We start from the raw sequence: 13,041 nt of genomic DNA, 5'->3' as shown, positions 1-13,041 counted from the left end.
TGCTATTCACTACAGGTACCAAAACAATTGCTCTGGTAGCAGAGTTGTTAACTGGTTTATATGCTATTCACCACAGTAGTTTTAAATCTGACTCCCGTAGTATTGTATAGAAACCTCTAAAATCTGTCCAAAAAGTCTTAAGACATTCTGCCTAAGGCTTACCGTAGGTTCCCCACATTTCAGAATAAGTTTTCTTATAAGTGCATTAAAGCTAAAAAACACAACCTTCTCCATCGAATCGATTAGGGATAACTTATCCCGTTCATCAATTCATTATTATATTACTAATCTTCATTAATATAATGCTAAAACATATCCAATAAAAGCAAGTTAAAACCGGAAAAATTCAATGAACTTATGAATTGTCTTCTCTGAAAGAATGCCCCTTCAAATCGATTTCGCCCATCAAGTTATCATTATACTCCCAGTCTTCATCATTATAATATTACTAAATGCCTACTAAGTGCCTTAAAGGTAGAGTACATGACATTCTACTAAAAATCGATTAAAGGTAGCTTAATATCTTCCATCGATTATAAAATTTTTACCATAGATTTGCATTGATATAATTGATAAATTAAAACCAATTTAAAAATATTAAGAATGTGTGCGATATCAGATAATTTATGTGTGTACTAAATGGTCATTAACATCTCATTTTGAAGATTAGAAATAATTTTCTTAATTTCTTCCTCTTAAATTTTTTCCATTTTTTTAGTCTTTGGCAACTAAATGGAACATTTAAGATCTTCCACATTTTAAATTTATTTCTGGAATAAAAAATTGCTCTGAAATTCAGTGTAATGTGACTCAGTTGCAGAACAAAAATTAATCTGGCGTCTTTAATCACCTTGATGTCGTTTCTTATTTTTGCCTCTCTAAACCATTGTTTACTGAAGAATTTTGTCTTGAAGGAGTGTTTTCGTTGATTTTGATCTATTGAAAAGTACTGCTTATTCTTTGTAATAAGGGTACATTTTCAATATATATAAACAAGATTTCGAGACGAATAAAAATAACTAAATTTCATGCAAAAAAAACTTTTTTTTGATTTTAATATGACCCAGTCTTCGATTTAAAATAGGAGGAAAAAAAATCCAAATAATAAATTTTGTTTTATTTTGAGTCTACTGTCCTCCTCGAAAAAATACATTAAAAATTTTAAAAAATCTGTAATCGAGCACTCTTATGCTCAGTTCTGCAAAGTGACCTAAATGTGTGCAGTTTATTAAGAAAAATCACTTCAGAACTTCAGAAATAAAAGCCTTGTAATTTTTTTCTGAAATGCTTTTAAAAAATAGCCACATTAAAGTGTATATTTTACAAGTGGTTTCTCACGGCACAGCAGCCTCCACCTGTGAAAGAAACATAAACTAGATAGCCAAAAATAGTTATTATATTGTAATTTTTTTTTCCATTTTCTTTCCAAACAGGAAGAAAGGATATTTGTTCTTTTGGGTTAAGACACAACAAAAGAACTTCTTCAACATTAAACTCAGGAGTCCGTTAAATCGACGTGTTCCTCAATTCTAATATTAAATATATCAGAAAGCATAAATATTCTTAAAATTTGTATTTATCCGAATATCTTTTTTTTGTCAAGTATCTCAAGTTTCGAGTATCTGTATGCAATATGCTTATTTTTCTTGATACCAATCAATTTGTCCCCAATTTACTGTATCCATCAAAATTATAGGCTTCAATAAAAGTAGATATATACATCGTCTCCATAAATCTAGTGTTTATTTTTGTAGAAAAAGTCGCAAGTTTCAAATTGCCAATTTTTTCCATCGTTTTGAAAACTACTAAACTGAATCTGTTTTAGCAAAACTTGTTACGGTGTGATTAGAATGTCAATATTGTGATCACTCCTTTTTTATAACTCAAATGATGATCAATGTATCATAAAGATTTTTTTTAGATAGATATATTTTCCTCAAAAACAAAATGAAAATAGTTCAGCATTATTAGTACCTCGAAGTCCCTATATCTCAATAGAAGTTTCAGATTTCTATTTAATATAGTTAGTAAAGTCGAGGAGTCAGTCTTCTTCCAGGTTGATCACGTTTCAACAGTAGCGATACATAAAACATAGTATAACATAGAAAAAGTGCACCATTTTTCTTCCACATTTTGCTTTAAATAAAAAAATCTTAATTGCTAACTGTTATTGAGAAATTAAAACAACAGAATGATTTAGTGACCATGTTTTGGAGCTAGAAAATAAAGTTGCTATTTCGGTTGTTGCATCTCACCTCATCTTTCGACTGCTTTTTATCCTCTTCCTTGCGCCAAGGATGAATTTCTATGGGGGTGCCTTGAAACACATGAATGGTGTCAATGTCCTCTATTCTTCTTTTTTCGGCGATAGGAAACCAGAACTGGACGCACAAAGCTACGATTAAAGCAATGAGAATAGCTGCTAGGACCCAGCTGAGGAACGATTTAGAGCAAGCTGAAACGATACATCAAAGAATGTTTTTCCATTTACATAATACAATGAAATTTTTTTATTTCCTAGAAAGTAAATAATAAGATGAGTTGAGGATTCAAAAGAATAAAAATGTTTATGGGAAAGGTTTAGTGAAATAATATTATATATGGGATCCATTTGTGCCATTTGAAATCTCTCTCAAAATATATGATTGTTAATATTAATTTGAATACCTTTTTTTAAAAATTCAATTGCTCTAAATTACTATTTATTCTAAATTTAACTTATTTCATATCGACTGAAAAAAGAATAAAAAGCGTTTAACTGCAAAACGAGGATTCATTCAGGAATCTCATTCAAAGAAACACATTTTGGGATAATCTCGAACAGCTATTTTTTGCTGATGTTTTGAAAGTTATTGCTCATGTGAATTTAATGAACATGAAACACCTCATATAAATATCAATTCTACATTCTACAATATGTTCTTGTTTGTTTTATTAATCCCGATGCCAAATTATACTTTCTTTCCTTTAAAATTTGCCAATATACTTCCATTTTCACTTCTCGTATATACGAAGTACAGAGATAGTGTTGTAATAATAAAAAAAATTCGAACTCGAGAGTTTGTATGAATCTTTATGTTTCACACTTCTCTGAGTTCGAAAAACAAATTTTTGGCATCACGTCTCTCTGTATTCGAACACGATAACTCAAAAATATTTTGTAACAGACAGGAAAAATACTATAGTCTTTACGCCTAATGTGTAGATTTTTATCATATCTCGAATGAAATCTATTTATTGGGAATATGTATATCTAAGTGCAAGTAAACACGATGAATACAAAACTTTAAAAACCTGAAAGATAATTTGATATACAGTTTTAAGGTGTACGTACCCACTAGAAATTTTTTTTTTTAATTTTAACTTTAAAATTTCAATTTTTTCGCAGTATGTCATTAATATATGTTTAAACTCATTTCAGTGAGAAAAAACCATATTACACTAATTATTAATCAATTAAATAATATTTAATGAGCTAATTAGCCTATTTTTTGAAACATGATATCTTCAATTCTAATTTGTACAGATACACAATTCTAGTTGGAAATTATGCCTAATATTAGCCTTCATATTGTCTGCCTCAATCAAGTTACAAACATTTTATGTTTTTTTTACCAATTTTTTAATCAACAATGAATAGAAAAAGCGAGATTTTTTTCTGTCATTTTAACTTTTAAATAGTTGTTAAAAATTTATTTCTCTAAATATAACTTTGAGTGAAGCACAAAACATCCACTGTTTCATACAGATTATTTTGATATATAAATAATTGTATTTGGTTCATTTCTTGTTGAGTTATGATTGTTTGAATGAAGCAACATAGTGCAAAAATATCATTCTTCATAAAATGAATTTAAAAAAAAAACTGAAACTAGAGTTTTTAGTGAAAGTACCTGAAGAAAAATAATTATAGCTCGAGAAATATTCCGAATATTGACAACATCTCTTTTCAAAGATAAAGGATCAGAGAACATTTTGAAGCAATAAAAAAATATTCGATATTTTGAACAATTTTCGAAGTTTTGTGTACGTACATCTTAATATCTGAGACTTATACGTGCATTAAAAATTTGAACCAAAGCTGTCAAAGAGTTGCTCAGATATCTGATTAATTTTTGCAAGCATGTAAACGCAATGAATTATGAACTCAATGTTTTAAATTAGAGAAATTGGGTAAGCGATCTTGTGATTACATCTGTAGTTCTTAACAAATTTTAATTTCCATCGGATGGACAAAAGGGGTTCAAAATTCATATCTGCACGATATATTCCTTAAAAATGCTAGATTCAAAATTCTATTTTGATTGCTAACCAAAAATCTATATTTCGGGATCAGTGTTCGCCAACGCCATGCAAAGCATTCATAGCCTCACCCAAAGTCCACAATGTGGGGGAGTGACGAGATACGAGAAAGATTCGAGATCATTCCAACTGATTTATATGTTAATTTACAAAAGATTGGTAAGTCAGCCACCTGACTCTCCGACCCGCCACGAAGGCACACGGATTTAAACCATAAAATTGAATGACCGGACCGCTGCAACAGCAACACTGGCGGGAACTGTGGTTGAGTCCTAAGGGCCATCACCGGCCATGGTATAACCCTCCCCGAAGGAAGTAAGTCCCGTCATCGATGGGAGGAGTCAGATCTCCCACCTATTTGTATACCCTCCAGGGTGGCGAGATCCAACCATTATGCCGGAAGCACCTCATCCTCATTTCGAGGTGCCTCCCCGCACCCCCGAGGGTTACCAAAGATTGGTAAAACGAACTTTTTGAGTTGAAGAAAAAGTAATTTGCGTTTTTTTTTTTTTCCTCACAATTGGATTTTGAAAGTCTTTAACCCTACAATACATCTGTAGCCGTTTGACTACACGTTTTTATACATATTTATAAGTTTCAAATGACTCTTTCAGTGGGCAACAATCAGTGCTTAGAAATCCTTTTTTCAATAGACGTTTGCAGAAAAGACCGGCATATGGCAATAGTGGAACTTAAATTTAATTTAAACTGGAAACGTAGAAAAAATACCAAATTGGCTGTTGTATGAGTTATTCTACCATTAAAAATGCTATCAAAACATTTTAAATCCATTGTAAAATATATTAGTGAAAAGGGACTTTTACTTTCATTACAGAATTGTTATAATGTGGTTTGTGTCACTGGGATATTTTGTAATTCATAACGTAGCCAACTGACACATTTTAAATGTTTTGTTAAAACTTCACAAAAAAAAAAAAGAAAAAAAAACTTAAATTTTTTCAAAATAATTTTCTTAAATTAAATACAGCTATTCAAAACACATAATTTTTTTTTTTTTTTTTTTTTTTTTTTTGTAAAAAGTGGAAAGTCATGCATTCTAGGTTTAAATTTTAACATAGGATTGAAATGGTGCATACATGACGTAAATTAATTTTTTTCGTTCTCTTTACAGGGTGGATCACTTTTCAGAGACCCTGACTACAATGCAACGTTACATTGATGTTCGAAAGATATTGTGCCAACACGAAATCTTTTATTTCTATCAATAACCTGCTAACTGCCTTGAAATCTGATACACCAAGTTTAATACTATCATATAGCTAACAGCAAAATCAATACATAGAGAGCGATGAATGTTTCCTTGTATGTTTTCTTTACACAAATCTACGGTTTTTGTCCGATATTAATGAGTTTACAAGATCTTCAAGAGAAAGAAAAGTTACAGTCAACTTTTCAAAGATCAAAAGTTGATTAAAAACTATTAATGAAAAATTAAGTAAGTTTTTTTTGTGTGCTTCACTACGACAATTTTTGTAAATATTATCCCACAAAAATGACAAAAAGCATCACAAATAATTATCTTTTTAATGATACTAATTTCATTTCTGTAGAATTTTTTTCTCTAATTTTAACAAATATTAAAATGAAATTAAATCTACAATCTATAGCACTATTTTTATTGTTATAATCAACTTCAAATTCATTTCATTGCTCCTTTAAATCATTTATCATGGATTTTCACCAATAAGATAAAAAATTGCTTTCTTTGGTCAGTGCCTACGAATTAGGATTAAACTGATTCAAGGAAATTTCAACATTTTCAAGTAATTCTATTGTTGAAGCAATTAACGAAGTTTGATATATGCTACTTACATGAAATCTGTCAATTTTGTGAGACATTTTATTCATCTAATGTTGTTATTTCAGATTCAACATTTTTAATTTTTTTGTCGTTTTGTTTTATTTTTTGTCTTCTTATTTATTTATAAGAGATTCATGCCAAATTAAAAGATAATGTATTCCTATACTGGAATCACTGGATTGATGAAAATCGGTCATAATAGCGATAATTCTTTTATAATTTTAAACTGAAGATTTGAAGATTAATATACAAAGGCTGTGAAAATATTAACCAATAATTAGTTTCATATTAAAACAAATTGTAATTTATTATAAATTTGTTCAAATTTCTTTGTATTTTGGTACACCTTTAAAGAAGTACACCCTATGAGTGACTGATTATATTGTTGTTGTTTCTTATGGCACTTGCCATGGACAAACCCGCAGTTACGAAGACAGCGATTTTAAGGCGTTGGGGAGCGCCTCTTGTTTTTATAGTAGCGACGGTAGAGCCAAAAGTACGACTTAGCTACTCACGCATCACTCATTAACTCGCACAACCCCTTTTTACAGGAGGGCACATTCGCACATCTCACAGATAGAACACCAACCATGCCCAAACCGAGACTCGAACCCAGGGCACCCAGATCAAGGGGAAGACGCGCTACCCCTATTCAAGGACGCCGGCCTGGTTATACTGAGAATGGTGCATTAGATCCATTTTATAGAGGAACTCTATTCCTTCTGTACAACTGTAAGGACTTGTGTTAAAATTTTATTCATCTTTTAATCGTTCTAAAAATCAAACAAAATGTAACAGTCTTAGAAAACATCAAAAACTGGATTTATTTTTGAAATTATTTTCTTTGTGTTCTTAATTTATAATTCATTATTATAAAAATTATGAAGTCTAGAAAAGAAATTTTTCTCAAATTCACTACCAGATAGACTTCTGCCATATAAACAAAATTTAAATTAAATCGATAAACTGATAATTATATCTCCAAAATATTGTAATTAAATACACGAACATATATAAAATTTCAAAATTCAAGTGCATAAAGAAGTAAGAGAAAAAAATTCATTTTATAAACATTAATTCAGAAAAATTAAATATAAGTACTTAAAAATAACAATGCTTTGTGTGAGCAATATTTCCCATTTTCAAAATATCTGTCTTGCATCTGCTTCTTTCCGCAAATTTCGAAGAATGGTTGAAGAGTTTAGAAATACATCTACTTTAGAAACATGCAGACATCGTTAAAATGACGTAAGAATTTTATAACATTTGAATTGCCATATATTTCATATTCAGTTGCAACATGATGTATAGATTTCCAAATTTTGAAACTCTGCAAGTACAGAAATGAAATAAAATTTTGCCCTTTCGGAACTTCAAAATCTTTTATTGAAGTGAATTACATATGCATTGATTAAAGTTTAAGTCAAAGAGTTTTCCTTTTAATGTTTATTATGCTTTTATTTTCCATTTCAGATAACTCGTGCCTTTTCTTCCAAAAGAAAACTCGATGGATTTAGACTTGGTTCCTATGAATTCTTCGATTTCAAATAATTAATATCAAAAAATCGTTTGCATTAATTTTTGCTTTTATTTATTTTTAAGACGATAACTTTCTTTTGTATATTAACATACTTATCTGCTTGTAATAAGTTAGCCTCTTCAGTACCCAATTTTATTTAATTTCATTTGTTTCACATTTATAGTTAGAACTGTGCAATCGATTTTGCATTCAACTTCTAATATTTTTAAGTTCAGAATTTTGTATAGTTCCGTTAATTTATTTACCCATTTTATTAATCCTTTTATTTATTCTTAGTATTTTAACTAATAATAAAAAGTAACTAACTTTACTTTTACTTTTTTACTTAACTAACTTAACTGTAGAACTAATAATAAATAGAATCTCACTTTCATCAAATTTTGAGCAAATATATTTTGAGCCATCATGTAGTGAATATGTAAAATTATTTACTTTAATATTCAAATTTATTTACCCTTTTTATTAATCCTTTTATTTATTCTTAGTATTTTAACTAATAATAAATAGTAACTAACTTTACTTTTACTTTTTTACTTAACTAACTTAACTGTAGAACTAATAATAAATAGAATCTCACTTTCATCAAATTTTGAAAAAATATATTTTGCGCCATCATGTAGTGAATATGTAAAATTATTTACTTTAATATTCAATAATATTTATAATAATTTTCAACGAAATATATTAAAGAGCGATAAAAGTAGAAAATATTTTCTTATGAAAAATATGGTGAGATGGTGAGAAAGAATGTGAAAGTGTGAAAAATTCTATAAAGTAATTAAACAGCAATGAATATGATAAAAATATTTCCAAATATATATACATATATTATAAATGTGATTAAAATTTAATTTGACTAGAATATTTCTCTCGTGTTTATACGATTTTGTTTTTGAGTTCCTATTTTTGAATTTTTTTTTATTTATAAATACGTTCATAACAATATTTTTAACACTAAAAGTACTTTAATTAAACAAATGACCATCTCCCAATTGCAGTTACAGCGAATCCTGAGTGCCTTTTCGGCATTTATTATTTTTTCATTCAAATTTCAGAATTCGAACTACTTCTATATAAAAAACGATCCACGTGAATTATTGGATCAAAACAAAAGAAAATTTTCAACCATCTGATATAACTACGCAGTTCTATGCTTTAAATCAAATTCGCCGACCTGTATTTGTAATATAATTTTCGGACAGTTAAATGCCTACGATAGCTGTTTTAGAGAGTTCAGCTGCTGCATCGAATTTTCCTATCAGAAATCTCATAATCCAGAGAAAGTAGATTCTCACTCCAAGTCATGGGAACTAATATCCGTCTGTTTGAATAGCTGCTCCGGCTTTATTTCAGATTTGAATGTTTTCAAAAAGGAGTATTTGCACCGACATGCGAATCCAAACGGCTAGAAGCTTACGTGTAATTGGGAGATTGATAGTAGATGTTTGGTACTCCAACTTAAGAAGGAATTGAACCAAGCTGCTTGCTTATCAAGCGAATTCTGAAGTATTTTTTATTAGATGGAAGCGAAGGAACATTCAACACATTCTTGCGTTAATAGGGTTTTTAGGTTCCTAGCAACTGCTTTTATGTAATCCAAATTATACAAAATGAAGATATAAAAAGCAAATATTAAGTACATTTTATTGTTATTTTGAGAATATCTTTATCAAGTAAATACGAATATTTAATAATGAGATTCTTGCCAAAAATTTTACGCGCCAATATATACAAGCCGCCATCTATTCACTCTTCGTATTAATAGTATTAATATAGCAATGTTAACCAATTTTGATGAACTACATTTTATTTTGTCAATTGAAAACTTATTTAAAAATGTTCTTGTGCTATAAACATGAAGCATTTTGACTGGTCATCAATATGCGCAAAGTGGCAAAGTCGGTCCATTCAGGAAGGTAGGGGCTATATCTTTATTTTGAGATTACTTTCGAAAATGGGAGGGGGCATTGTTAATTACCTAGCGGTTATAAGATTTTACAGAAAATAAAAACCAATGAAATAGGTGCAATGATTGGGGCTAAGGGATCTTAGGTGTTTTTCTTCTCATACATAATGTATAATTATTTTTGAGATTTCTTTGGAAAATATAGGTTGGTGTGGAGAATGGGTAGATGACTTATGGCGACATATCTTGGCGTTATAAATCTTCATATGAAACAAAAATTAGCAGAATTGGATAAACGGTTCTGGTTGTGAAACTAGTTCTGGCTTTTTATAATTATTTTAAATTTGTAGATTAAGTCAACCACCTAACTCTCCGACCCGCCACGAAGGCACACGGATTTAAACCATAAGGCTGAATGACCGGATCGCCGTAACAGCAACACTGGCGGGAACTGTGGTTGAGTCCTAAGGGACATCACCGGCCACGGTACAACCCTTCCCGAAGGAAGTACGTCCCGTCATCGATGGGAGGAGTCAGATCCCCCACCTATTTGTTTACCCTCCAGTGTGGCGAGATCCAACCACCATGCCGGAAGCATCTCATCCTCATTTCAAGGTGCCCCCCGGGGGTTAAATATGTAGATTAAATAGTTCTCTTTATTTTCACTAATATGCCCAATAATCTTCATTCGTTTACTTTTGACAATACATTTTATCCGTTGAATATTCTATGCAATTATACTTTCCTTTTCAATTCACAATTCTTCCAAAAAAATGTTATTTTATATATTTTGCGTTTAATTATGAGGTCTACGACAGCGATGTACTGTGTTACAAATGTTACATAGGAGCGCATATGTTAGATTAGGCAATAAATAATTTTATTTTTCATTAACGAAGTATGCAAGGAATAAATAGCCAAAAATTCCGTTAGAAGATTTTAATGGATAAAATTAAGCAAATGATTTAATGATCAAAATTGTAGACCTAATTCTAGATTAAATCCCGCAATCAATGTTTTCCGATCTTTCAATTTACATGCATGTGAAAGAGATAACACAGCAAAATGAATGAATTTTGGCAGTTGATCTTTCACCCAAATTATATATGTTTCACAGTTAGGATGTAATCTGTCAAAAAAAAAAAATCATAACGGCCCACCTGATTCTATTTACTATACAACGAAGCTGAACATGAAAGAATTCATTTCATAGAAATATGTGATGCTGCTTCAGCTTATTATATTAAGCTCAGAACGTCCAAGAAATTTTGCAGCTATTGTAAAGCTATAAAGGAAAAAAAAATCAATTTTTTTCATTGCCAAGTGTTTAATAATATTCATCTTAAAACTCTTTTCTTTTTTTCTTTTCACAATATTATTATATCCCGGAATCCAACAGATGCAGTCTGGTAATGATTGCATTAATAAATTCCGATCAGTAGTTATATTATTTGATCTGAGGATTTAAATACCTGCGATTTTTTCTTTCGTAGATATGCAAAAGATTGTATGTATCAAAGACCTTATATTGATTTACAGGATTTAAAACAACGTATATGTGTTCTTTTAAATGACAGATGTCTGTAAGTCATTGTAATGAAGGATCTCATACTGATATTATTTTAAATAGTTATATTGCTAGAATATGCATGTTTCTTTTCTATACCTTTCAGACAGTGTTTTTCATAATTTTGTAATACTTCAAATACTTCTCAAACACACTTATTATTCAAAAGTCACACAATTTTAAAACGGATATTTGACGCTCTTTTTATTTATTTGGATTTTCTTCAATTATTAATTCTCACACAGTTAAACAGTTCTCTAAAAAATATTTTATTTTGCAAAAAAATTCTCATTCTCAAGCCATTTTAGAGGGAAATTATGCAAATGAATTTATTGTAGTTGGCAAACTGTTTGAAGTTCATTTTTGCCCTAATACTTATCCGTATAAGATGAAGACTGTTGTTTTCTTTTTCGTCGGATTACTATACAAAGAAAGAAGAACTTTTAGTTTTAATTATGATTACTATAAAATACTGTGTAAAAACTACTGAGCAGATAAATGCTTCACATTTGTTCATTATATTTAAAAATGCCTTACTTAAAGTAAATAATAAATTCTTAAAAATAATATAAAAAAACAATTTTTTTTATTATTATTTTTTTGCACAACTTATTCAAAAAAAATCGTAACATTGTTTTTGCATTACAAGAAACAAATCATATGAAGAATAGAATTTGCAAAGAAATCACATGAAACAGTTTTACTTTTTCGTTCTTTTTAAGGGGAGGAAAATCTCAATTTTATATTTGCATCTTTAATTTTTTTTTAAAAAAATTGTATGAAAAAGCCTAATTTTTTTTGTGAGAATCAGTAAGAATTCAAACATTCTGGCACGTGGCGAAAGAAACTTTAGAATGTTTATAGAAACGATTTTATTCGCCGAAATCGTAAATATTAATTATAGGAAGAATAGAAGAATTAGGAATCCGATTGTGAAATTTTGCTACGAATTTAGAAAATAATTAATGCGTAGGGGAAAAAAAGTTTATTTGTGAACAGAAAATATCAATTAATTTTAAAATACAATAAATGAGGAAATAACCATATTTAAATTGAAACTCAAAACACGTGACTGAAATTTCTTGTCTTTTAATTAATAAACTCATCTTTATAAAAAAAAACTTTGTTTTTCATTGAAAACAGACAAGCATAGAAAGTTTTCTTTGTTGTAAAAAAAACTCTCATTAACTTAAAATTAAAGCCTTGAAATTTTTAAAAACGTTCAACTAATTAAAATTGAAATAGTTATAAAAGTTAAGAAGATTTTTGCTTTATGAAATTAAGTTATGTCTGTAAATTATTGTTCTATTTAAAAATTGGAAATTCATAAAAATGTAAATATTTTTTTCTTCTAAATGGTTAATTGTAACTATTTTATGCTAATATATTCAAGTGGTACTTTTATTTTAAAAATACTTGAAGCAGATGCATTCTGGAATTGCATAATAAGCAGTACATGCTATTAATATTAATAAAACATAGATTGTTTTCAAAAGAAGTGCTTTTAATGCAACAGAAAAGATATAAGAAAAACATATACAGTCGAATTAATTGGATTTCCAAAACCGTCTGTTATATAGTTCATTACAGGCATTGTAATTATGCATTCCAACATGCTAAGAACATTGTTGATTTAATTGCTGAAAATGAAGACATTTCAGAGTGCAAAATGTATTTTCAAATGTTTTCTTAGCAAAATAGTAATTTTTGGATTTCGTCTTTTATCTTCATATCAAAATATTTTGATGAATTTAAAAATGAAGTGAGCAAATTTCGCTTTGAATTTGCATTATTTGGACCTGTTTATGTTTGTGCAAAAACAGCAGAAGAATTGATCCTACGAGTTTCTCACAAAAACCGGGGGATATTGTCTCCTCGAAACTTTCGCGCAATCACTTTTATAA

The 13,041-nt window shown here is 29.3% G+C and overlaps 1 protein-coding gene across 1 annotated transcript in view; it reads right to left on the bottom strand.

The window, feature by feature from the left end:
* Positions 1-13,041, bottom strand: part of LOC129965808 (N-acetyllactosaminide beta-1,3-N-acetylglucosaminyltransferase 3-like) — a 34,531-nt gene that overhangs the window by 10,682 nt on the left and 10,808 nt on the right. The window contains exon 2 of the mRNA XM_056080011.1: positions 2,256-2,455. Within this exon, the coding sequence (XP_055935986.1) occupies positions 2,256-2,455 (200 nt within the window). The remainder of the gene's footprint in view (positions 1-2,255; positions 2,456-13,041) is intronic.

Source organism: Argiope bruennichi, chromosome 4 (genome assembly GCF_947563725.1).
Source record: "Argiope bruennichi chromosome 4, qqArgBrue1.1, whole genome shotgun sequence".
Taxonomy (NCBI): Eukaryota; Metazoa; Arthropoda; class Arachnida; order Araneae; family Araneidae; genus Argiope; species Argiope bruennichi.
Note: the sequence above shows the minus strand (reverse complement) of the source record. Positions and strands in the feature narration are given on the sequence as shown.